This window comes from Choloepus didactylus, chromosome 8, assembly GCF_015220235.1.
Source record: "Choloepus didactylus isolate mChoDid1 chromosome 8, mChoDid1.pri, whole genome shotgun sequence".
NCBI lineage: Eukaryota > Metazoa > Chordata > Mammalia > Pilosa > Megalonychidae > Choloepus > Choloepus didactylus.
Window position 1 is genome coordinate 116742063 of NC_051314.1, and position 26078 is coordinate 116768140.

Sequence of the window (26078 nt, forward strand, 5' to 3'; positions counted from 1 at the left end):
ATTTTGGAGGAAGAGTCTAATTTAGCCTCTAAGTAATCAAACAAACAAATCCGATTTGACTACATTGGACTACCATAAATGTTTTATACTCAAGCCTCCTCTCTGCACTCTTGAATAATCAAAATGAACAACAGTGATGTGCAAAAAAAAAAAAAACCTTATGAAATTTTAGCATGGATATGTGAAATTCAAAGCAAAGGCCTTATTTATTTTTTCATGAGAGGGGCAGGGGTAAAAAAATCACCAAGTGCAAATCACAAACACAAGTTGTATTCAGGGAAGGTAGTCATGTCTGTCACCGACTTCAAAATAGCTGATGAGAAAGGGCCCTTAAATCACAGCATTGACAGCATTGAGAAGGAGAAAACTATAAGACATGGTGGTTATTTTTCATCACGCTCTGTGAAAAAAATTCAGGTTGGACTCTGTTTGCTTTTGGTGGAGCTGTGTGAGAGGTTCACTTTCTTCGAAGTCGTCTGCAATTTGATTCCCTTTTGCACTGTCAAGCTTGGCTATTGCAATTACCAGGCAGCCATTTTGAACTTGTGTTTTATTGGAACTTCAATACTTAGCCCTGTGTTTGCGGGATGGCTTGCAGATGTCTGTCTAGGAAGAAACAAACTGGTATATATTTGCTTATTTCTACATTTTCTAGGTGAGTGTCCTATTGGGGTTGGATTGTTTTGCAAACTCATTACATGAATTTTTGTTAAAATTTTTTGGTTATATTATTCCCATACTGTCTTAAGGTAAAATGTAGTAAATTAAGAATGTTGTTTCAATGCATTTCATTCTCTTTATTATTTGAAGGATGTTATTAACCATGTATATGTGTGCGTTAGAGGGTGCTTTGATACTATATCATTGCACTTATTATATTGTATAATAATTATGTTTACATATCTGACTTCTGTACTACTTAAAATGCCTTCCTTTTCCTCCTTCCTACCCCAAAACCTAAATTCATGACAAATTCCACGTGAAGCATGAAATTTATTTGCTTCACAATTAAGATGAAATGTGCTAAAATGGTTTTTGAAGTTCACATAGAATAAATGAGAAATATATTTTCATCAAAAAGTGGTCCTTTAGGTAGTCATATAATAATTTAGATTGCATACGAAGGCATGATTTCTGTGTTATGAGCTATGACTATATGCTAAAAAATTGGATGAATTCATACACTAACCTGTGATTCTTTACATGGAGAAAAATAAGTATATCTATAAAAGTTTGGGAGGAAAGTGATTGTGTGAAATGATGTTGGGGAAACATCAAGATAGTTTGCTAAGGAGTAGAAAGCCAGTTGATGAATAGTCTAGAATTTTAGGCTGAAAAATTCAAGTTGTTCTTCTAAGCAACAAGGAGTCACTGAGGATAAGATGAAACCAATGTTTAGAAAATGTTTTTCATCAATAAACAGGATGGACAACCACAGAGAGAGATTAAATAGAGAGAGACCAGAAGAATCTCAGGATAATGGTCTTGGCAATGGAAAAGCATCAATTTGGGAGAGATCATGAGAAAAACTGTTGAAACAAAAAACTTGGCAACTAAATAAGGGCACAAATGCGCTGGAGGAACAAAAATGAACTCCAAGGTTATGAGCTGAGGAACTTAGTGTGTTGTTCACCAATAATGACATGTGCAGGAGAAATGTGCATTTGGAGGGAGAGGGTGTGAATGAGGAAGGGCACTCAACATATCACACAATTTCAGGCAGGTGGTAAATTACCATTCGCTGATTCAAGATCAGAGTGTGATTCAAACTTGTAAATGTCTTCATTGCTTAAGTTCTGTGGAATAAAAACTAAGTCACTGCATGGCAAGTACTCATTCAACATTCAACAAATATTTCTTCTTGACTGCTCTCTGACAGGCATTGTTCCAGGATCTGGGAACTTAAGAGAGCAAAAAGCAGTCTCTGCTTGGCTGCAGTTTACTTTCTGGTGTAGGGAAAGAGAAAGTTAACAAGTAAATAGATGTTGATGAGGTAATGATGGGTGTTATGAAGAAAAATAAAACTGAGTAAGGAGACAGGAGGGAATAGACAGTGAGAGGGCTGCTATTTGGTATTGAAAAGTCAGGGAATATTTTCTGATAAGGATACATTTTAAGCAGAGACCTGAATAATTTACTCTCAACTTAGTGGCAGGCTATCCTACTAGCCACATCAGTAGCATTTCGTAACTTCGTGTCTAACATGGTAATACCTATAGGTCCAAGTTCCTGTGTAGGTTATCAGACTAGGACTGAAGTCCCGACTTCAGAATTTGGCAAAGTCAATCCATGTCCATTCATTTTCCTATTAAAAGCCATCTACTTGTGTCCCCGACTCACAGCTGCCATCAAGTTCCAACCAGTCACTAAATAACACAGGTTCTATCAGAAATGCCTCTTCTGTTGGAATTGATGCAACTTTTACTCAAAAATGCAGCTTTCTATTTCTTGACCATTACAATAGCCTACTTCCCAGTCTGCCAGTCATCAGTCTGACTTCACACACCATTCTACCAGCAACACTAAATTCCTAAAAATAAATCTATATTCTGGTTCCATTATCCAAAAGATAAAATCCAAACATAAATTTAGCACACAAGACCCTTCACAATCTATACCAAATTTACCTCTCCAGACTTCTGTCTCGGTATGCCACCTCAACCATGTTGAACTTCTTAATGTCTTCCTTACTCTTCTAATCTTACATGTGCTCTCTTCTCCAACTTAAACTGTTACCTTCTCTCAGCTTTCCACCCATATCCAAGAGCTGAAAACTCCTACTTTTCTTTCAAGACACATACAGTGCTTATTGCTTGCTCCTCTGTGCTTGTCTAACCTCATTCTGATCATACCTATATGATTTGTTTTATCACATTATAATATAATTGTCTACCTGCATGTCTACATTGCCTAATGGACTCATTAGCTCCTGGAGAACAGAGCACCTGGCAGGGGATATGACACATCACGGTGCTTGATACAGAGCTACCAAGTACAAGTATGCTGATTGTGCAGGGCAAAATAGCACCACGTCAAAGAGGAGAAATTTTATCATGTCATTCATTTGTATTTTTAGTACATCAGTTTACAGGAGTTAGAAATAAAGTCTTGATTCAATGAAAGCATTATATTATGACATTTTCCCAAAAGATGGGGGTAAAATGTCTTTCTAACTTACACAAAGGCACCATATGGACTAAAAGTGCCTTGTCCTTAAACAAATGTTACTGCATGAAGCAATTCCTCTGCCCGTCCTCTATGGGTAACCCATTGCCTAGCCAGGCCTCTCATATCACACTGCCAAAGGAGAGGACTGAGTGGGAAGAGAGAGACTGACAAAGGTTAATTCCACATCTGGTTAACCACAAAAGGAAACTTTTCAAACTCAATAATGTAAAAAGTCCACACTGTTGGCAAATCAATCAATTAGCAAATAACTATTTGGTACATTTATTCTTCCCATTGAGAAAACCACTACAGAGGAGACATTAGACCTGGTTTTTGCCCTTGAAGAGCTGACAGTCTAAATGAGGAATACAACCATAGAAAACAACTATAGAAAAGATATAATAGCAAAAAAAAATCTTAATGCCATGTTAATAAAATGGAAAACAAAAATAACAGAGAAGACATTTTTCACTCATTAAATTGGCAAAAAAAAGATTAAAAATGGTAACTAGTGTTGATGACATCTGTGTCTCATATAATGATAGTGGGAGGTTAAATCGTTATATTTCTAAAGAACATATTGTCAATGGCATTAAAAAGCCATAAAAATATGAATGTCTGAGAATTCATGCTGAGGAAATAAAGATGTGCACAAAATTTATGCGTAAGGATATTTTGTGCAATATTCATTCAAAATAACTGAAAAATGATTTTCAAACAAATTATGATTGGAATTCCTTATCATTATTAGAAATCATTTTGAAGAAGAATATATGAAGATATTAGAAATTGTTCATGCTATTTGGTTATGTTAAAAAGAATCAACAGTGTAATCTCAGTTTGTTATTTAAGTAAAATGTATTCATAAAATTATAATAAATAGCAAAGACTATATCTGGGTTACACCATTTTGGTATCTTAAAATTATTCTTGGTGTCTTTCTGTATTTTTCAAATTTTCTGAAATAAGAATGCATTACTTTTGTAATCTTATGGGGGAAAAATTGCTATTTAAAAAACTGACGATTTGACAAGTGGTGATGGGAATTCCAAGAAGAGAGCGATCACCCCTGGATTCCTCTGTAACTTTGGACAAATCACTTAACCTCACTGATCCTGTTTCTTCATTTGAAAAATCGGAATAATAAAATCTACCCTCCAACATCACAAAGTTTTTCCCAGATAAAACAATATAGTACATGGAAATGTTCTGCAAAATGTAAGAGCTTAACAAAAGAAATTGAATAGTAATTTTTATTAGATAAGGAGACTCCTCAAGTGTGGTCCCTGGAAGGTGGAACTCAGCTCCTTCCTCAGAGAAGGATCCTCAGCTCTCCTTTGTCACTTTCTGTCCTTTTCTCCTTTGTCCACGTGTGCAGTTATCACCCACCTCACACTCTCCTTTCCCCAGCCTTCTCACCTCTCTGTGTGTGGGCAAAGAAGGCTCCATCCAACTGCTTGGAAAAGGAAAGAGAGAAGTAAGAAGGGGATTAGAAAGAAGAAAGGGAAGGGAGAAAAGGAAAATAGAGGCTATGTTCTCCTTAACTAGAATAATATTCTTCCTTTAAAAATTTAACAGACCGCTGAGGTTTCTGAGACCCTTGAGTTTTCTATCACTCTACTGATTAAGAACAGATGACCCTTGTTAACAGTGGTTTTCTCTCAGGGTGGAATTAGAGGCATCTTTGTTTCTTACTTGATGTATTTCTGAATCGTTTTAATTTTGTTAAAATGGGCATGATTTGCTTAACATTCTGAGAGAAAAGATAGTTCAACTATGAAGGGAGAAAATAAAAGGACTCTAAATTAGTTAAAATATCTATTGAAGGAAATTTCACATTTAGAAAAATTGGATTATCCCTCAAATTTCAATAATTGTCATAAATATTTTAATAAGACAATCACATAATAATCCTTCTTTCAGAGGAAAGTACTTATTTATGATGGGATATGGTGATTCGTTTGGTCTATGCTATATTTATTCCTCTTTTTGCTCTACCTACAGGAACTGCTTTGTTATCTGTGGTTGCTTTTCCCTTGGAAGATTTTTATATAGGCACGTACCATGTGATTAACAACATAGCACAAAAGGAGCAGAACAGACTGTTTTATGTAGCACTGTTGACCATCTGCCTGGGCACAGGCGGGATAAGAGCCATCGTTTGCCCACTGGGTGCCTACGGCCTTCAGGAGTATGGATCAAAGAAGCGAATGTGTTTTTTTAACTGGTACGTAGTATCAATTAGGAGAGGAAACAAGTTTATGACATTATTTTCTCTTTGGGGACTTCTCATTGTTTGCTTTCTGGCCCCATGTTGATGTAATGGATGAGGTGGTGATGATTCCATCAGTTATTGTAGGAGCAAATGAGTCAGGTCCAGACGAATACACCTCACCAGCACCTTCTCAACACGTTGATAAATTTATCCTCCACATGAACATGTGCCAAGTGGTTTGTCACATTGGATAGAACATGGCTTTGGAGCCAGACTGAAAAGTGTGGAAGTCTCAGCTCTCCTTAACACAAGCCACCTGACTGTGGCCAAGTCATTTATTCTCCTTAGGCATCAATTTATTCATTTGTAAAGGGGAATAATAATACCGCCTCTCTGGTGATTAGAGGTAATAATAGGTATTTCATTGGCAGGGAACCTGGCATGTAGTAGGTGATCAATAAAAAGTAGCTGTTAATAGTTATGTCTACGTTGTAATAGACTAATTTGGCAAGGATTATAAATTCACAGACCAATGTAGACAGAAGATGAGGATGAAGTATTTTGCAGCTTACCGCATTACCCAGCACTTCTGTTTCTCATCCTCTTCTACCCCAACACCTTGAATAGTTTGTATTCCACGTGAATCATCTCTCACAATGAGTTTTTCTACAGTTTATGTGGTTTTTAAGGAACCAATTTCTATCACCAAATACAAATTCAAGGAAAAATTGGAAATTTAGTTCTGAAGGGAAAGCAGGTCGGTATTAAGTATAGAATTTTTTGTCGTTTTCTGTTGCTTTTCTTCGGTGGACATCAAATAGATCTGAGATACATTAAGCGTTTGTTCTCTCTTTTCTGTGAAATTGATTGCCAACATATTTCCAAAATATTCTGAGTCTTTTCATCAGTGTTATCAAATGGATCAAAACAATGCACAGATAATATCAGACAAAATGTTTAAAGAAAATTCATATTAAAAGCATTAACTGAAAAATTTTTGCATAAATAATTTCTGGCATATAAGCAACTAGCTATTCAAGGCCCTTCCTCCCTCCCCCTCTCCCTTCCTTCCCCTCTCCCTCCCTCCCTCCCTCCCTTCCTTCCTTCCTTCCACCCTTCCTTCCATTTTCTTCTAATTATATTAATATTACAAAGCCATAGGCCTGTTTGGGATTAAGTCCAAATGTCAGAAAATAATGCAGTTTTACCAAAGGTGGAAGGGACTCTTTAGTTCCTTATAGCAAATTCTGCCTCCTTGACCTGCCCAAAGGAGAAAGAAAAATCCTTCTTTTTTATTCTATTCGGAGGTTTTAATCCTTAATTAGCAACATCATTTTGATTAAATAAGACTCTGGAGGATTAAGACTGGAGAGCAATCAGTTGTTCTGAAAGATAGCTCTGGAGAATTTATTGTACTATGGTCTTAGTCATTCAGAGTTGTGTTTAATCAAAGTGACATTTCTCAGTGTTGATTACAAAGGAGACATTATATGAATGAAATACCTCCTTTGGGAAATGGAGGGGGCTCCCAATGGGTCTGTGCTTTAGGACTTTGGGGAGGGGGATAGGGAATGGAGTGAAAATGAATTTCTGCAGCTCTGCAGAACCAGGTCAAATTTAAGATGAGCACATTTAGCTCCATTTTTGTTCAATTATTTTCTAATTTCATTAAAATCTCTGGTAAAAAGAATCATGTAGTGTTTTAAAACCTAAAGTTAAGGCATCTAGAAATGTATACGAAGAACCAGGGCATTATTCTTTAATGTGATAAAGAACTGTTTGGATCATAAGCTCCTTGAAGACTGAATCTAGTTGAATTTTCTTTTTTTTTTTTTTATTTTTCCAGTTTAAATACTAAACTATAGGAAAACTTTTATAAACAGCCACAGATTGCAGTTTATAAGAATGAATGCTAATGCTATTCCTAGACATCAATTCCTGTAGGGATTGATGGCAAGATGGGCAGAGACCCTGCTGGGCAGTCAGACAGCTGCAGAATCCTGGCTCTGTCACTTAGGAGTTTTAATGGCCTGGAGCAAGTTCCTTAACCTCTCAGAGCTCTAGGTCCTCACCGTCCAATGGTAATATCTTAGGCAGCTGTTGTATAACTTATACATAAAATAGTCTAGCACATAATAAGCATTCAAGTCATGATAGCTATGATGATGATGATGAATAAATCATCAGCTAAAATCACTGTCTAAATGCTGTTAAGGAGGGAACCCATTTAGGAGGAGACCATCTTTAAGACAGGCAGCCCATCAACTCATATCCTACTTCTTCAAGTCAAAAATGCCTCTGGAAATTACAAGCTTGGTTAATAGAATGAATTTCAGTAGTGACTTGCAACAAATAACTTACCACTGGAATCTATAACCACCTGAAGGCTGCATCCAGTCCTATTTTCAGCACAGATGTCAGCTATTCATAGCTATCAAACCTTTAACGAGATGTGTCATTGCCATCTATACCACCTAAAGCTTTTCAGTGATCATGTTACATAGTATAGACTGGAGTCTCAGGCACTGAAAGTGCCGCTTCCGAGTAGAGCTGCCAAATGCAGGCGAGAAAACCATTCCCAGCCAACATTACCATCTGGTACTGGATCTTCCTCATTGAGAGAATAAAGCTAAACTCCCTGAAATCAAGAGGCATAAGAATTTGCCAACATTCTTGTGCCATTATCCAGTTTGGAATCTGGCTCTTTCGGCATTTTTTAAAATCTGAGGTGCACAATTAAGAGTCACCACACTGGAGATCATCTAGGTAAATACACCTGTGCACATTCTTTTCTGGAAGAGAAGAGAAAGTGGATAATTAAGTCTCTTCATAGCCATAATTTTAAACTCTACCACAATTAACCTCAAATCTTGCTGCTGCGTTTTTTTACTTACTTCACCTGATAATTTGCATGCCATCTGATATCATAGTCCATTGCTAATGAATTACTAGAATGAATCATACATGATCAAAGGCCCGGAGTACTGGTAAAGTTTTGGAAAAGTCTAGAAACCAATTTAATGCATCCCAGAAATTTTGAATATCTAGTACTCAAATTGTCCCCACATGATATCTGTCCCATAATGAAATATTTCTGATTGTAACTGAACTTATTCAAATTTAATCTCTTTCATCTTAGAGAAATACTAGTGGTAAAAATTTATTATCCCACAGCATTTTTCCTCAATCTGTTTTAATATTCACCTGAGCATTGTTTGAGAACAGTGATTCTCAATCCTAGATGCACGTTAAAGCCAACAGAGGACACTTTTTTAAAGTACGGATACCCAGGACCCACCAGAGGTTCACATTGCATTGGTTTGAAGTGGGGCCCGGACACCAGTAATTTCTTTTTTCAAGCTGCCTGAGTAGTCAGTGTTGAGAGCCACTGCTCTGTTGCAGTGTTACCTGATTTTAAGAATCACTTGAGGCCTTGTTAGAAAGTGTTTCTGGATCAGAATTTCCTGGGAGGACAGCCAGGGAATGTACATTTTTAACGAAGTACTTCATGTGAGCCAGAGGATCATGCAAATTTTGAAAACAACTCCAGAGCCTCAAGGAAAGGGGATTGGCAGTGCAGAGTTAGTACTGAAAAGAAATGGAACTAAAAACAGATAGAGCACTATGTGCTAGGTTGCTTTGGACATTTTGACGATTCATAACAACTATACCACATTTAGCAATCTACCTGATTGAGAAATTCTACATAATAAAAGAAGGGAGAGAAACGAAACATAAATGTTCTTATATTCTGTCATAATAATATCATAATTTATAAGGTATATTCCAGCCAACAAATTCAAAGAATTTCATCAAGCAATCTCATTAATACTTGTAAAATCTTCTGTGCACATTGAGGAATTGCCTGCACATAGCTTTGAAAAAAAAAACTAGGCCTTCCAAAATTCTATTTGCACTGGCTCTAGCTAAGTTTAACAAATATTACCCTCTCACCCTAATAACAACAGGTTCCGCCTCCTTTACCATTGCTAAAATTGTAAGCCTTCAGGAAATATAAGAATTTCTCTCCAGACATATATTTAACTATGGAAATCAAAGAAAACTGGAAGAAAAAAAAAAAAGAAAAAGAGACAAATTTCTTACATTTCTTAATGTTATTACTACTTCCTGTATTTTTCTTAAATACTGCTTAGTCTCTTTTAAACTTAGTGGGTACATAAGTCAGGACTTGTTTTCATTGGTAAACTCTAAAACGTGATGGTTCACAGATCTTAAGTGCAGTGAGTAAGAAAATGACTTATGTAAACAACTATTATAATTGGGTTGTTGGCAAAGGAAAGAGGAAGAAGGAGAAAAAGGGAATGAATGCTAGTAAAAAGAATGAGAAAGGCAAAGAGTGAGAGCAAGGAAAAGAGAATGAAACATTCCCCCACATTTCTTAATTAAAAATTAAACTTTTACTTTAATTTTGCTACCTATTCACCAATATCAATGATTTTCCTTGATTAAATTGCCTTTTCTTGAACTGTTTGGTTGAAAAAAAATTTACAGATAAAAAAGGATTGTAAAATTTCTTTTTGCTAATTCTTTCTCCAAATCCACGGTGGCCAGAGTATGCTTTGAAGTAGTTCAGTGAGCCAATGTTTATATGAAAAGAATCAACAATTGACAATAGTTAATCACCATAAAATCAGCCCTCAATATTTCATTGACTCTTCTAAACAATTTACTTTTTTTTTTTTTTTTTTTTAATCATCATTTTATTGAGATATATTCACATACCACGCAGTCATACAAAACAAATTGTACTTTCGATTGTTTACAGTACCATTACATAGTTGTACATTCATCACCTAAATCAATCCCTGACACCTTCATTAGCACACACACAAAAATAACAAGAATAATAATTAGAGTGAAAAAGAGCAATTGAAGTAAAAAAGAACACTAGGTACCTTTGTCTGTTTGTTTGCTTCCCCTACTTTTCTACACATCGATCCATAAACTAGACAAAGTGGAGTTTGGTCCTTATGGCATTCCCAATCCCACTGTCACCCCTCATAAGCTACATTTTTATACAACTGTCTTCGAGATTCATGGGTTCTGGGTTGTAGTTTAATAGTTTCAGGTATCCACCACCAGCTACCCCAATTCTTTAGAACCTAAAAAAGGTTGTCTAAAGTGTGCGTAAGAGTGCCCACCAGAGTGATCTCTCGGCTCGTTTTGGAATCTCTCTGCCACTGAAGCTTATTTCATTTCCTTTCACATCCCCCTTTTGGTCAAGAAGATGTTCTCCATCCCACGATGCCGGGTCTACATTCCTCCCCGGGAGTCATATTCCACGTTGCCAGGGAGATTCACTTCCCTGGGTGTCTGATCCCACGTAGGGGGGAGGGCAGTGATTTCACCTTTCAAGTTGGCTTAGCCAGAGAGAGAGGGCCACATCTGAGCAACAAAGAGGCATTCAGGAGGAGACTCTTAGGCACAAATACAGGGAGGCCTAGCCTCTCCTTTGCAGCAACCGTCTTCCCAAGGGTAAAACTTATGGTAGAGGGCTCAACCCATCAAACCACCAGTCCCCTATGTCTGTGGTCATGTTAGCAACCATGGAGGTGGGGTAGGCGAATACCCCTGCATTCTCCACAGGCTCCTCAAGGGGGCACTACATCGTTTTTTTTTTTTTTTGTTTTTTTTTTTTCCTTGTTTGTCTTTTTTCTTTTTTTTTTTTTTAACTTTCCCTTCTTTTTTCAAATCAACTGTATGAAAAAAAAAGTTAAAAAGAAAACAAACATACAATAAAAGAACATTTCAAAGAGACCATAGCAAGGGAGTAAGAAAAAGACAACTAACCTAAGATAACTGCTTAACTTCCAACATGTTCCTACTTTACCCCAAGAAAGTTACATACTATAGCAACATTTCAGTGAACTTGTTCCTACTACATCCATCAGAAATTAACAGACCATAGTCATTTCTGGGCATCCCCAGAACGTTAAATAGCTTATCTGTTCTTCTTGGATTATTGTTCCCCCTTCCTTAATTGCTCTCTACTGCTAGTTCCCCTACATTCTACATTATAAACCATTTGTTTTACATTTTTCAAAGTTCACATTAGTGGTAGCATATAATATTTCTCTTTTTGTGCCTGGCTTATTTCGCTCAGCATTATGTCTTCAAGGTTCATCCATGTTGTCATATGTTTCACCAGATCGTTCCTTCTTACTGCCGCGTAGTAATCCATCGTGTGTATATACCACATTTTATTTATCCACTCATCTGTTGATGGACATTTGGGTTGTTTCCATCTCTTGGCAATTGTGAATAATGCTGCTATGAACATTGGCGTGCAGATATCTGTTCGTGTCACTGCTTTCCGATCTTCCGGGTATATCCCGAGAAGTGCAATCGCTGGATCGAATGGTAGCTCTATCTCTAGTTTTCTAAGGAACTGCCAGACTGACTTCCAGAGTGGCTGAACCATTATACAGTCCCACCAACAATGAATAAGAGTTCCAATTTCTCCACATCCCCTCCAGCATTTGTAGTTTCCTGTTTGTTTAATGGCAGCCATTCTAACCGGTGTTAGATGGTATCTCATTGTGGTCTTAATTTGCATCTCTCTAATAGCTAGTGAAGCTGAACATTTTTTCATGTGTTTCTTGGCCATTTGTATTTCCTCTTCAGAGAACTGTCTTTTCATATCTTTTGCCCATTTTATAATTGGGCTGTCTGTACTATTGTCATTGAGTTGTAGGATTTCTTTGTATATGCAAGATATCAGTCTTTTGTCAGATACATGGTTTCCAAAAATTTTTTCCCATTGAGTTGGCTGCCTCTTTACCTTTTTGAGAAATTCCTTTGAGGTGCAGAAACTTCTAAGCTTGAGGAGTTCCCATTTATCTATTTTCTCTTTTGTTGCTTGTGCTTTGGGTGTAAAGTCTAGGAAGTGGCCTCCTAATACAAGGTCTTGAAGATGTTTTCCTACATTATCTTCTAGGAGTTTAATGGTACTTTCTTTTATATTGAGATCTTTGGTCCATTTTGAGTTAATTTTTGTGTAGGGGGTGAGGTAGGGGTCCTCTTTCATTCTTTTGGATATGGATATCCAACTCTCCCAGCCCCATTTGTTGAAAAGACCATTATGGCTCAGTTCGGTGACTTTGGGGGCCTTATCAAAGATCAGTCGGCCATAGATCTGAGGGTCTATCTCTGAATTCTCAATTCGATTCCATTGATCTATATGTCTATCTTTGTGCCAGTACCATGCTGTTTTGGCAACTGTGGCTTTATAATAAGCTTCAAAGTCAGGGAGTGTAAGTCCTCCCACTTCGTTTTTCTTTTTTAGAGTGTCTTTAGCAATTCGAGGCATCTTCCCTTTCCAAATAAATTTGATAACTAGCTTTTCCAAGTCTGCAAAGTAGGTTGTTGGAATTTTGATTGGGATTGCATTGAATCTGTAGATGAGTTTGGGTAGAATTGACATCTTAATGACATTTAGCCTTCCTATCCATGAACATGGAATATTTTTCCATCTTTTAAGGTCCCCTTCTATTTCTTTTAGTAGAGTTATGTAGTTTTCTTTGTATAGGTCTTTTACATCTTTGGTTAAGTTTATTCCTAGGTACTTGATTTTTTTAGTTGCTATTGAAAATGGTATCTTTTTCTTGAGTGTCTCTTCAGTTTGTTCATTTCTAGCATATAGAAACATTACTGACTTATGTGCATTAATCTTGTATCCCGCTACTTTGCTAAATTTGTTTATTAGCTCTAGTAGGTGTATCGTTGATTTCTCAGGGTTTTCTAGATATAAGATCATATCATCTGCAAACAATGACAGTTTTACTTCTTCTTTTCCAATTTGGATGCCTTTTATTTCTTTGTCTTGCCGGATTGCCCTGGCTAGCACTTCCAGCACAATGTTGAATAACAGTGGTGACAGCGGGCATCCTTGTCTTGTTCCTGATCTTAGAGGGAAGGCTTTCAGTCTCTCACCATTGAGTACTATGCTGGCTGTGGGTTTTTCATATATGCTCTTTATCATGTTGAGGAAGTTTCCTTCAATTCCTACCTTTTGAAGTGTTTTTATCAAAAACGGATGTTGGATTTTGTCAAATGCTTTTTCAGTATCTATTGAGATGATCAATTGATTTTTCCCTTTCGAGTTTTTAATGTGTTGTAATACATTGATTGTTTTTCTTATGTTGAACCATCCTTGCATGCCTGGAATGAACCCCACTTGGTCATGGTGTATGATTTTTTTAATGTGTCTTTGGATTCGATTTGCAAGTATTTTGTTGAGGATTTTTGCATCTATATTCATTAGGGAGATTGGCCGGTAGTTTTCCTTTTTTGTAGCATCTTTGCCTGGTTTTGGTATTAGATTGATGTTAGCTTCATAAAATGAATTAGGTAGTGTTCCATTTTTTTCAATGTTTTGGAAGAGTTTGAGTAAGATTGGTGTCAGTTCTTTCTGGAAAGTTTGGTAGAATTCCCCTGTGAAGCCATCTGGCCCTGGGCATTTATTTGTGGGAAGATTTTTGATGACTGATTGGATCTCTTTGCTTGTGATGGGTTGGTTGAGGTCTTCTATTTGTTCTCTGGTCAGTCTAGGTTGTTCATATGTTTCCAGGAAATTGTCCATTTCTTCTACATTATCCAGTTTGTTGCCATACACTTGTTCATAATATCCTCTTATAATTTTTTTAATTTCTTCAGGATCTGCAGTTATGTCACCTTTTTCATTCATTATTTTGTTTATATGGGTCTTCTCTCTTTTTGATTTTGTCAGTCTAGCTAGGGGCTTGTCAATCTTGTTGATCTTCTCAAAGAAACAACTTTTGGTGATATTTATCCTTTCTATTGTTTTTTTGTTCTCTATGTCATTTATTTCTGCTTTAATCCTTGTTATTTCTTTTCTTCTACTTGGTTTAGGATTGGTTTGCTGTTCATTTTCTAGCTTCTTCAGTTGATCCATTAGTTCTTTGATTTTGGCTCTTTCTTCCTTTTTAATATATGCGTTTAGTGCTATAAATTTCCCCCTTAGCACTGCTTTTGCTGCATCCCATAGGTTTTGGTATGTTGTGTTCTCATTTTCATTCGTCTCTATATATTTAGCAATTTCTCTTGCTATTTCTTCTTTAACCCACTGATTGTTTGGGAGTGTGTTGTTTAACCTCCAGGTATTTCTGACTTTTCTAAGTCTCTGATGGTTATTGACTTCTAATTGTATTCCATTGTGGTCAGAGAATGTGCTTTGAATAATTTCAATCTTTTTAAATTTATTGAGGCTTGTTTTATGTCCCAGCATATGATCTATTCTGGAGAAAGTTCCGTGAGCACTAGAAAAGTATGTGTATCCTGGTGATTTGGGATGTAATGTCCTGTAGATGTCTGTTAAATCTAATTCATTTATCAGATTGTTTAGGTTTTCAATTTCCTTATTGGTCTTCTGTCTGGTTGATCTATCTATAGGAGAGAGTGATGTGTTGAAGTCTCCCACAATTATTGTGGAAACATCAATTGCTTCCTTTAGTTTTGCCAATGTTTCTCTCATGTATTTTGTGGCACCTTGATTGGGTGCATAGACATTTACGATTGTTATTTCTTCTTGCTGAATTGCCCCTTTTATTAGTATGTAGTGGCCTTCTTTGTCTCTCAAAACATCCCTGCATTTGAAGTCTATTTTATCTGAGATTAATATTGCTACACCTGCTTTCTTTTGGCTGTAGCTTGCATGAAATATTTTTTTCCATCCTTTCACTTTCAGTTTCTTTGTGTCCCTGTGTCTAAGATGAGTCTCTTGTATGCAACATATTGATGGTTCATTTTTTTTGATCCATTCTGCGAATCTATATCTTTTAATTGGGGAGTTTAATCCATTTACATTCAACGTTAAAACCGTGAAGGCATTTCTTGAATCGGCCATCTTATCCTTTGGATTATGTTTGCCATATTTTTCCCTCTCTCTATTAATATCCTTTATTGTACCCATACCGAATCTCTTTAGTACTGAACCTTTCTCCAAGTCTCTCTGTCCTGTCTTTGTTTCTCTGTCTGTAGGGCTCCCTTTAGTATCTCCAGTAGGGCAGGTCTCTTGTTAGCAAATTCTCTCAGCATTTCTTTGTCTGTGAAGAATTTAAGCTCTCCCTCAAATTTGAAGGAGAGCTTTGCTGGATAAAGTATTCTTGGCTGGAAATTCCTCTCACTCAGAATTTTAAATATATCGTGCCACTGCCTTCTCGCCTCCATGGTGGCTGCTGAGTAGTCACTACTTAGTCTTATGCTGTTTCCTTTGTATGTGGTGAATTGCTTTTCTCTTGCTGCTTTCAGAACTTGCTCCTTCTCTTCTATGTTTGACAGTGTGATCAGTATATGTCTCGGAGTGGGTTTTTTTGGATTTATTCTATTTGGAGTTCGCTGAGCATTTATGATTTGTGTATTTATGTTGTTTAGAAGATTTGGGAAGTTTTCCCCAACAATTTCTTTGAATACTCTTCCTAGACCTTTACCCTTTTCTTCCCCTTCTGGGACACCAATGAGTCTTATATTCGGACGTTTCATATTATCTATCATATCCCTGAGGTCCATTTCGAGTTTTTCAATTTTTTTCCCCTTTCTTTCTTTTATGTTTTCATTTTCCATTCTGTCATCTTCCAGGTCACTGATTCGTTGTTCAACTTCCTCTAGTCTTGTACTATGAGTGTCCAGAATCTTTTTAATTTGGTCAACAGTTTCTTTAATTTCCATAAGATCATCCATTTTTTTATTTAGTCTTGCAATGTCTTCTTCATGCTCTTCTAGGGTCTTCTTGATTTCCTTCATATCCCGTACTAGGGTCTCATTGTTCATCTTTAGTTCTTTGAGTAGCTGCTCTAGGTGTGTCTCTTCTGGTCTTTTGATTTGGGTGCTTGGGCTTGGGTTATCCATATCGTCTGGTTTTTTCATATGCTTTATAATTTTCTGTTGTTTTTGGCCTCGTGGCATTTGCTGACCTTGATAGGGTTCTTTTAGGGTTTGTAGACCAGTTGAAGTCCTTATCTCTAATTTATCAGATCTACAGCTTCGTGGAGTACACTTTCTCTAACTAACCAGCAGGTGGCGTCCACGAGCCACCTGTTCTCCACAAGCCAGATCTCCCCTGCTTAGCCTTTTTGGTGAGTGGGGGAGTGAGTCTTGTGGGGCCCAATTGGTGTCCCAAGCTTGCGTGTGTAGTTGGTGTTGCCTGCCCTGTATGTGGGGCGTGTTTCTGGGCAGTCGGGGAGGGGGGGTGGCCCTAACAATCAAATCTCCCTGATGATCCTAGAGTTTTAAAGCTACTGCAATAGTCTAATCCTTCAGTTCAGTCCTGCCACAGTTTGTCTCTGCCACTGACCCACAAGTCTTTGGTATTGGCGTATGGCTCCTGAGACTTGCAAGTGGGCCCCTCTTCCAGGCTGTGCACCCCGGGTCCTCTGTTGAGGGATGACTGTGCTATGTCGCAGGTGAGTGCCGTCCCCCCAGGGCAGTTCTGGGCTGCTGGGCTGTGTTGGGAGGCTCCCAGTCTGCTCAAATGATGGCTGAATGGGGCTCTGTTAATTCACACTGCTCCCCCTTCCCAGCTCTGGGACATTCAGCTGAGGTTGCAGGGAAGGCTAATGTCCACGCCCAGTTTTGTGGTGTGTGCCTGTTATTTGAAGCACTTCCGTCACACTGGGTTGTCTGGGGCAGCTCTGGGCTATGGGGCTGGCGATGGGCAGGAGTGTTTCCTGTCCACCAGGATGGTGGCTGTGAGCGGACACCCCCCTTTTCTTGGGAAGTTGTGTTGTTTAGTGAATTTTCTCAGCCACTGGATTATTGCCTTTTGTCTCAGAGCTCTCTTAGTTCTGCTCTTGACTTGACGTGCCCAAATTTCAATTCTTTGAAGCTTTCTGTATTGAGCTTCTTAGAGTAATTGTTTTAGAAAAAGCAAAAAGGATTTAAAAAAAAAAAAAACAAAAAAAAAACGGCCCTCCTCAGAGATCTAATGGGTTATTGAAATGCTAATAGACAAAGCAACCAGGGCCATTAAGGAAAAGTGCCCAGGGCAGAGAGATCAGCCTTGCTTCGGGATTTGCATATGCGCCTCAAGGCCTGATCTCCGCCCTTCCCCTTTCTGTGTTCACCAGAACTCCAAAAATCCTCTGCTTTTATTTTGGAGTTTTTCGTGTTGTTTTTTTTCTATGCCTGTCTCCTCTCTGCTGGGCTGGCTGCTCTCAGAGTCTCTGGTGTCTGGCCTCAGTCTATCTATGGTTGGAGTTTGAATCAGTAGAATGAGTTTCCGGTAAGAGCAGCCACTGCAATTCTCCCTTCTCCTTCCTGGAGCTGACAGCCCCTCCTCCCCCGGGACTGAGCCTGGCAGGGAGGGGCGCGGGTCCCCTGGCCGCAAAAACTTACAGATTTCGCTGATCTCAGCAGTTCCACGTTTTCATGAGTGTTGTATGAAGTATGCCCAAAGACAGATTGCTCTGTGGTGTCCAGTCCACGCAGTTCCTGGCTTTTTACCTACTTTCTTCAGTCTGGCCAAGTTCTTTGAAGGAGAGTTTGATATAGGAATTCTTACTTCTTTGGAATGGACCAGGTTCTTGGTTGGGAGGTGCTGAGTGAAGATGAACCACTATTTCTGTACTTTTTGTTACCGGCTACTGGACGAGGCTGAGCTCCCACCGCAGTTCAAAGGAATTCACAGACGAAACGGCACAGCGGCAACGTAACGAGCCTGTATCCAAAACGCCGCAAACAGCACCGAAAGGCTCCGGCGGCTCCGGCGGCTCCGGCCGCTCCGGCCGCTCCCGCCGCTCCCGCCGCTCCCGCCGGCCTACAGCTCAGGCAACTCCACGACTCAGAGGTATGGCGCAGGCAATCTTCTCCGCAGACAGAAACGCGTCACGGCCACCGATCCTGCAACGCAGCAACCATGCACATCTGATTTTATCTAAACAATTTACTTTTATCTCATTCAAGAGTCACAAATCCCCTTCTGAATTATCTCAATTTTGTTCAGTGTAGAATAAAATATTCTCTCTGTAGATTTTTTAAATCTCCATTAATGCTAGGAATTCCCTGGAACTTGCAGAAAATTTGTCTCCCTTCTTTGATGACTCCTCAGGTTAGAGAAGACTATTATAACCATTTCTCTCAAAATCACTTAAAAGAAATCTGAAGCATGTCAAAATTGGTCAATCTAAGAAATGACAAAATAATTGATTTTAAAATTATTACTAAATAAATTAAGATGAATTTTAAAAATTGGTAAACTCAAAAGAATTGCTTAGGTTTGCAGCAACTTTTTTTCTTACTTGTATTCAACACAATAGAACCATGAAGACAAATAAATATTGCCACTTGTACATACTCCGTTATTTGCAGTTCCCAGCCTGTATTTAAAGGTAGACTAAAGAAACATATTTTTACTGCTGCTTTCAATTTTCCTTAATCACTGGTATTTGTTTTGCTTTAGTGCTTTGCTCTCTGACTTTCTGTGTGAGAGGTGCTTTATATATTCAATTTGTTAGTGAGCTATGGAATGAAAGGAGTCTTAATGGTGAATTTGAAGACTGGATTTTTCTTTCTTTCTTTTTCTTTTTCTTTTTTTTTACAGTTAATATATATACAATTTCACCCTTAATTATCTATGGCTTGTTCTGTCCATGGATCAACAAAGACATATATAAAACATGCCTGAACTGGGTAATTCTTTCAGAAAATTACACAATCAAATACATTGCATGACATTTGTTAAAATACACTTAGTATTTTATGTGAAATCTCTTCCTATACATAGATATTCAGCACCATAATTCTTAGGTTTCTAACTGCCTTTCGGAAGATTTAAGTCTCGGAATAATTGTAATTTTCCTTGACCCTCTTTTAAGCAATTCAGTTTTACATCACTATGTGGTGTACTGAAGAGTCACACAGTGTTCTCTTAGATTTTCTCAACAATACTTAACATTAAAAATGGGGTTTCCTAAAGACTGAAAGAGCTATAACATTGCTTTCTTCTCCAGGTTCTCTCAGTTGTTATAGTCACAACTCATAACTCAAGTGTGCTGTGCGCAGCAGCGTGAGAGGATCATCTGAAGCTGAGCCTGGAGACTACCCAGTCATTCCAGAAAATTGTAACTTTGTACTTGACCAACATTGCAATAAGTTTCCATTAGTGAATCACAGTAAATCAGTTTGCAGAGCATGGTCATGTTTGACATTCTTTTACATGCCTAGGTCAATTGTTGAGAGTTTTTTCTGTTGTTTTTGTGTATTTGATTGATTGATTTTTTTTTTTATTAAATTCAGTTTTATTGAAATACATTGACACACCGTACAATCATCCATGATATACAATCCACTGTCCACAGTATGATAACATAGTTATGCGTTCATCACCACAATCTATCTCTGAACATTTTCCTTACATTAGAAAGAACCAGAACAAGAATAAAAAATAAAAGTGAAAGAAGAACACCCAAATCATCCCCCCATCCCACCCCATTTGTCCTTTAGTTTTTATCCCCATTTTTCTACTCATCCATACACTAGATAAAGGGGGTGTGATCCACAAGGTCTTCACAATCACACTGTCACCCCTTGTAATCTACATTATTACATAATTATCTTCAGGAGTCCAGACTGCTGGGTTGGAGTTTGGTAGTTTCAGGTATTTACTTCTAGCTATTCCAATACATTAAAACCTAAGAGGTGTTATCTATATAGTGCATAAGAATGTCCACCAGAGTGACCTCTCGACTCCATTTGAAATCTCTCAGCCACTGAAACTATTTCGTCTCATTTTGCATCCCGCTTTTGGTCAAGAAGATACTCTCAGTCCCATGATGCTGGGTCCACATTCATCCCCGGGAGTCATATTCTGCATTGCCAGGGAGATTTACACCCCTGGGAGTCGGGTCCCATGTAGGGGGGAGGGCAGTGAGTTCACCTGTCGAGCTGGCTCAGTTAGAGAGAGAGAGGGCCACATCTGAGCAACAAAGAGGTACTCAGGCGGAGACTCTTAGGCACAATTACATGCAAGTTTAGACTCTCCTTTGTGGTAATGAGCTTCATAAGGGCAAGTCCCATGCTCGAGGGCTCAGCACATCAAACCGCCAGTCCCAATGTTTGTGACAACATCAACACCAGTCCAGGTGAGGATGTCCAACACATCCACACCTTCCCCCAGAGCCTTGGGGCTGGGGAGGGGGAGGCTGTAAATATATTTTTTGTTATCTGCCCAAATTACTCGAGGATGTGTCACTATTTCACTCCAGCCTATACTAACCTACCGTATCTCACTTCCTATTCAAAGTTCCATGCAATTGTGGTGTTTGAACAAATCGATTGTAGAGTTGTACCATTTACAAAATTTAGATCCTGTACCAAATAGATATCTATTCCCTTGGTCTCATATGGAAGTTGAAGTTTTAAAACACAATGAGTTTCAACCTTTACCCTTTGGCCTGGCTTGCCCTGGTCTTAACCAGACCTGCTTCATTCATATCACTAATTGAAGTCTGGGCTCTTTTTCAGCTTTTTTTTTTTTTGACAGTGGCTGTATGCACTAATACTGACATTCATATCTGCCGAGCTCTAGCTCTGAGTTTCAGGTGTCTCAGAGATATGCATTGTTCCAGAGACCAATCAGGTTATATGCTAGGAGATCAGCATCTCAAAGTTTAGAGATAGGCATTACAATTCAGGGATAGAGTTAACTGCTGTAAGAGCTTACAATCTAGGGACTATTACAATTATTATGTCCACGTTAGGCTATGTTCTAAGATTCAATTCTGAGTTTACACATTGTAGTTAGTCCATATTGGTGAGGCATCATCCCTTTCACCATGTTTTCTCCAACACTTTTACTCCTATATATATATTTTCCTACAATTTTATAGAGTTATATTCACATACCATACATTTATCCACAGTGTACAATCAGTTGTTCGCGGTATCATTGTCCCGGCCCGCGGGACAATCAACCAAGGCTCCAAGTCCTGCGAAGGAAGAATGGTATGGGACAAGAGACACGAGTAATGACAGCAAGACAGGTTTCTGATCAAGCTGCAAAATTTTATTGAAGAGGCAGGGTATATATACTCTAAGGGTGGAGGGAGTGGCTAGTAAGTATGGGTGGTGATCTAGGATTGGCTGCTGCTGTTGCTAGGGTGGAAGGCAGATGTAGGGGGATTGGCGGTTGCTGTTGCTGGGGGTCTGGGATTGGTGGTAGCTGTTGCTGGGGTGGATGGCCAATGGGCGGCTACTGTTTAGGCGTGAACTAGCTACTGCTTAGGCGGGAACTACTGTTACTTCCTTGAAGAAGGCTAATTATAGCTTAGGCTGTTCTTGCATCAGCCCTGGTGGCCATGTTGCATGTTACCGGTATCGCTGAAGGTGAATATTATATATGCTACCTTAATTGTCCCCAACATATCATCATAAAGTTGTACATTTATCACCACAATCAGCACTTGAACATACTGATTACTACAAGAAAAATTGTTTTTTTTCTTAGCAATTAGCAAAAAATGATAAAAAGAAAAATACCATGTCATACAATACAATATACCAGTAAGGAAAGCAAATAACACCACTACCAAGAATCCCATATTCCTCCCCTATATCCCCCTCTCATATACATTTAGCATTGGCATATTGCCTTTGTTACATTTAATGGAGGTATATTACAATGTTACTGTTGACCATAGACTTCAGTTTGTTTTGATTACGTTTTTTCCTGAATACCATCCCCTTTTCAAATTTCTACATGGTTGGCATTCATTTGCTTTCCCACATGCAAAAACCTTTTTATATTTGTATATTTAGTAACAGTCATTGGCCACTCCAGTTTTTTCCACATTATACAGTCCCAGTCTTTATCATCTATCTTTACCTCTGGTGTCATACATTCTCCTATCCCACCTCTTTCAGCTTTACTCACAGACATCTTTGTTCAGTGTACTTACAACACTGTGCTACCATCACACAGTATTATGCTATCTATTTCTGGATCTATGCAATCAATCCTAAACATTCTGTAGTCCTTCAGCATCAAATGGCTGATCTCTGCCCTCTTTCTATCTCCTGGTAACCTGTGTTGTCAGCTTTTAACTCCCAAAGTTTGTTCATTAAAGTCTGTTCATATTAGTGAGACCATACAGAATCTGTCCTTTTGTTTCTGGCTAACTTCACTCAACAGAATGCCCTCAAGGTTCATCACATTATTACATGATCCATGTCTTTGTTCTGTCTTACAGCTGCATAATATTCCATCAAGTGTATATACCACAGTTTGTTTATCCACTAGTCCTTTGATGGACATTTGGGCTGTTTCCATCTCTTGGCAATTGTGAATAATGCTGCAATAAACATTGGTTTACAAATGTCTGTTTGTGACTTAAGTTTCAGTTCCTCTGAGTATGTACCTAGCAATGGAATAGCTGGGTCATATGGCAAATCTGTATTTAGCTTCCTGAGGAACCTCCATACTGTCTTCCAGAGTGGTTGCACCATTCTACATTCCCACCAACAATGAATAAGTGTGCCTCTTTCCCACATCCTCTCCAGCACTTGTCATTTTCTGTTTTTTGGATAATGGCCATTCTGGTAGGTGTGAGATGGTATCTCATTGTGGTTTTGATTTGCATTTCCTTAATAGCCAGTGAAGTTGAGCATTTTTTCATATGCTTTTGAGCCATTTGTATTTCCTCTTCAGAAAAATGTCTGTTCATGTCTTTTGCCCATTTTTTAATTGGATTGTTTGTCTTTCTGTTATTGAGATGCAGGATTCCTTTATATATTCGGGATATTAAACCCTTATCTGATATGTGGTTTCCAAATATCATCTCCCATTGTGTAGCTTGCCTTTTTACTTTTCTGACAAAGTCCTTTGATGTACAAAAGTGTTTAATTTTGAGGAGATCCCATTTGTCTATTTGTTCTTTGGTTGCTCGCGCCTTGGATGTGAGGTCTAAGAAACCACCTCCTATCACAAGATCTTTAAGATATTGCCCTACATTTTCTTCTAAGAGTTTTATGGTCTTGGTGCTAACGTTTAGGTCTTTGATCCACTTTGAGTTAATTTTGGTATAAAGTGTGAGATGGACATCCTCTTTCATTCTTTTGGAAATGGATATCTGGTTCTCCAAACACCGCTTATTGAACAGGCTGTTCTTTCCCAGTTGCTTTGGCTTCACTGCCTTATCAAAGATTAGTTGTCCGTAGATGCGAGGGTCTACTTCTGAACACTCAATTCGATTCCATTGATCAGTATATCTGTCCTTATGCCAGTACCATGCTGTTTTGAGCACTGTAGCTTTGTAATATGCTTCAAAGTCAGGTAGTGTAAGACCTCCCACTTCACTCCTCTTTCTCAAGATATTTTTGGCTATTCGGGGCACCTTACCCTTCCAAATAAATTTAGTTATTGGTTTTTCTATTTCTGTAAACTAAGTTGTTGGGATTTGAATTGGAATTGTATTGAATCTGCAAATCAGTTTAGGCAAAATTGCCATCTTAACTGTATTTAGTCTTCCAATCCATGAACATGGTATGTTCTTCCATTTTTTCAGGGCTTGTTCAATTTCTTTTAGCAGTTTCTTATAGTTTTCTTTGCAAAGGTCTTTTGTGTCCTTGGTTAAGCTTATTCCTAAATACTTGATTCTTTTGGTTGCTATTGTAAATGGGATTTTTTTCTTGATTTCCTCCTCTTGTTGCACATTACTTGTGTATAGGAACACTATAGATTTTTGCGTGTTGATCTTGTAGCCTGCTACTTTGCTGCATTCATTGACTAGTTCTAGTAGCTTTGCTATAGATTTTTCTGGATTTCCTACATAGAATCATGTCATCTGCAAATAGTGAAAGTTTTACTTCTTCCTCTCCAATTTGGATGCCTTTTATTTCTTTTCCTTGCCTAATTGCTCTAGCTAGAACTTCCAGCACAATGTTGAATAACAATGGTGATAATGGGCAACCCTGTCTTGTTCCTGATCTTAGAGGAAAAGCTTTCAGTCTCTCCCCATTGAGTGAGATGTTAGCTGTGGGTTTTTCATATATTGCCTTTATCATATTGAAAAAGTTCCCTTCTATTCCTATCCTTTGAAGTGTTTTCATCAGGAAAGGATGTTGAATTTTGTCAAATGCCTTTTCTGCATCAATCGAGATGATCATGTGGTTCTTCTGCTTTGATTTATTGATGTGGTGTATTACATTAATTGATTTTCTTGTGTTGAACCAGCCTTGCATACCTGGAATAAATCCCACCTGGTCGTGGTGTATAATTCTTTTAATGTGCTGCTGGATTCCATTTGAGAGTATTTTGTTGAGGATTTTTGCATCTATATTCATTAAAGAAATTGGTCTATAATTTTCTTTTTTTGTAGTATCTTTGCCTGGTTTTGGTATTAGTTTGATGTTGGCTTCATAGAAAGAGTTAGGTAGCTTTCCCTCTTCTTCAATTTTTTTGAAGAGTTTGAGCAGGATTGGTACTAATTCGTTCTTGAATGCTTGGTAGAATTCATATGTGAAACCATCTGGTCCTGGGCTTTTCCTTTTTGGGAGCTTTTTGATGACTGACTCAATCGCTTTACTTGTGATTGATTTGTTGAGGTCATCTATTTCTTCTTGAGTTAATGTTGGTTGTTTATACTTTTCTAGGAATTTGTCCATTTCATCTAAGTTGTCTAGTTTATTAGCATATAGTTGCTCATAGTATCTTCTCATTATATCCTTAATTTCTGCAGGGTCGGTAGTTATATTTCCTTTCCCATTTCTGATTGCATTTATTTGCATCTGCTCTCTCTTTTTTTTTTTTTTGGTTAGCCTAGCCAGTGGTCCATCAATTTTATTGATTTTCTCAAAGAACCAACTTCTGGTTTTGTTGATTCTCTCTATTGTTTTCCTGTTCTCAGTTGCATTTATTTCTGCTCTAATCTTTGTTATTTCTTCCCTTCTGCTTGCTTTGGGGTTAGTTTGCTGTTCTTTCCATAATTCCTCCAGGTGAGCAGTTAACTCTTCAATTTTTGCTCTCTCTTCTCTTTTAATATAGGCATTTAGGGCAATAAATTTCCCTCTCAGCACCACCTTTGCTGAATCCCATTAGTTTTGATAAGTTGTGTTTTCATTGTCATTTGCCTCGAAGTATTTACTAATTTCTCTTGTAATTTCTTCCTTTCCCAATGGTTTTCTAAGAGGGTGTTGTTTAGCCTCCATATGTTTGTGAATTTTATGACCTTCTGCCTTTTATTTATTTACAACTTCATTCCATTGTGGTCTGAGAAAGTGTTTTGTATAATATCAATATATTTAAATTTGTTGAGACTTGCTTTGTGACCCAACATGTGGTCTATCCTAGAGAATGTTCCATGAGCACTTGAGAAAAAAGTGTATCCTGCTGTTGTTGGATGAAGTGTTCTATAAATGTCGGTCAAGTCTAGTTCATTTATCATACAATTCAACATCTCTGTTTCTTTAGTGATCCTCTGTCTAGATGTTCTATCCATTGATGAGAGTGGTGTATTGAAGTCTCCAACTATTACTGTAGAGGTATCTATTTCTCCTTTCAGTGATCGCAGTGTTTGCCTCATGAATTTTGGGGCATTCTGGCTTGGTGCATAAATGTTTATGATTGTTATGTTTTCTTGATGAATTTACCCTTTTATTAATGTATAGTGTCCTTCTTTGTCTCTTTTAATTGTTTCGCTTTTGAAGTCTAACTTGTCTGATCTTA

The 26078-nt window shown here is 38.0% G+C and overlaps 1 protein-coding gene across 1 annotated transcript in view; it reads left to right on the top strand.

Moving 5' to 3' along the window:
• Window positions 1-288: 288 nt before the first annotated feature.
• Window positions 289-26078, top strand: part of SLC15A5 (solute carrier family 15 member 5) — a 98841-nt gene continuing 73051 nt past the window's right edge. The window contains exons 1-2 of the mRNA XM_037848358.1: window positions 289-655; window positions 5173-5395. Coding sequence (XP_037704286.1) covers window positions 289-655; window positions 5173-5395 — 590 coding nt within the window. The remainder of the gene's footprint in view (window positions 656-5172; window positions 5396-26078) is intronic.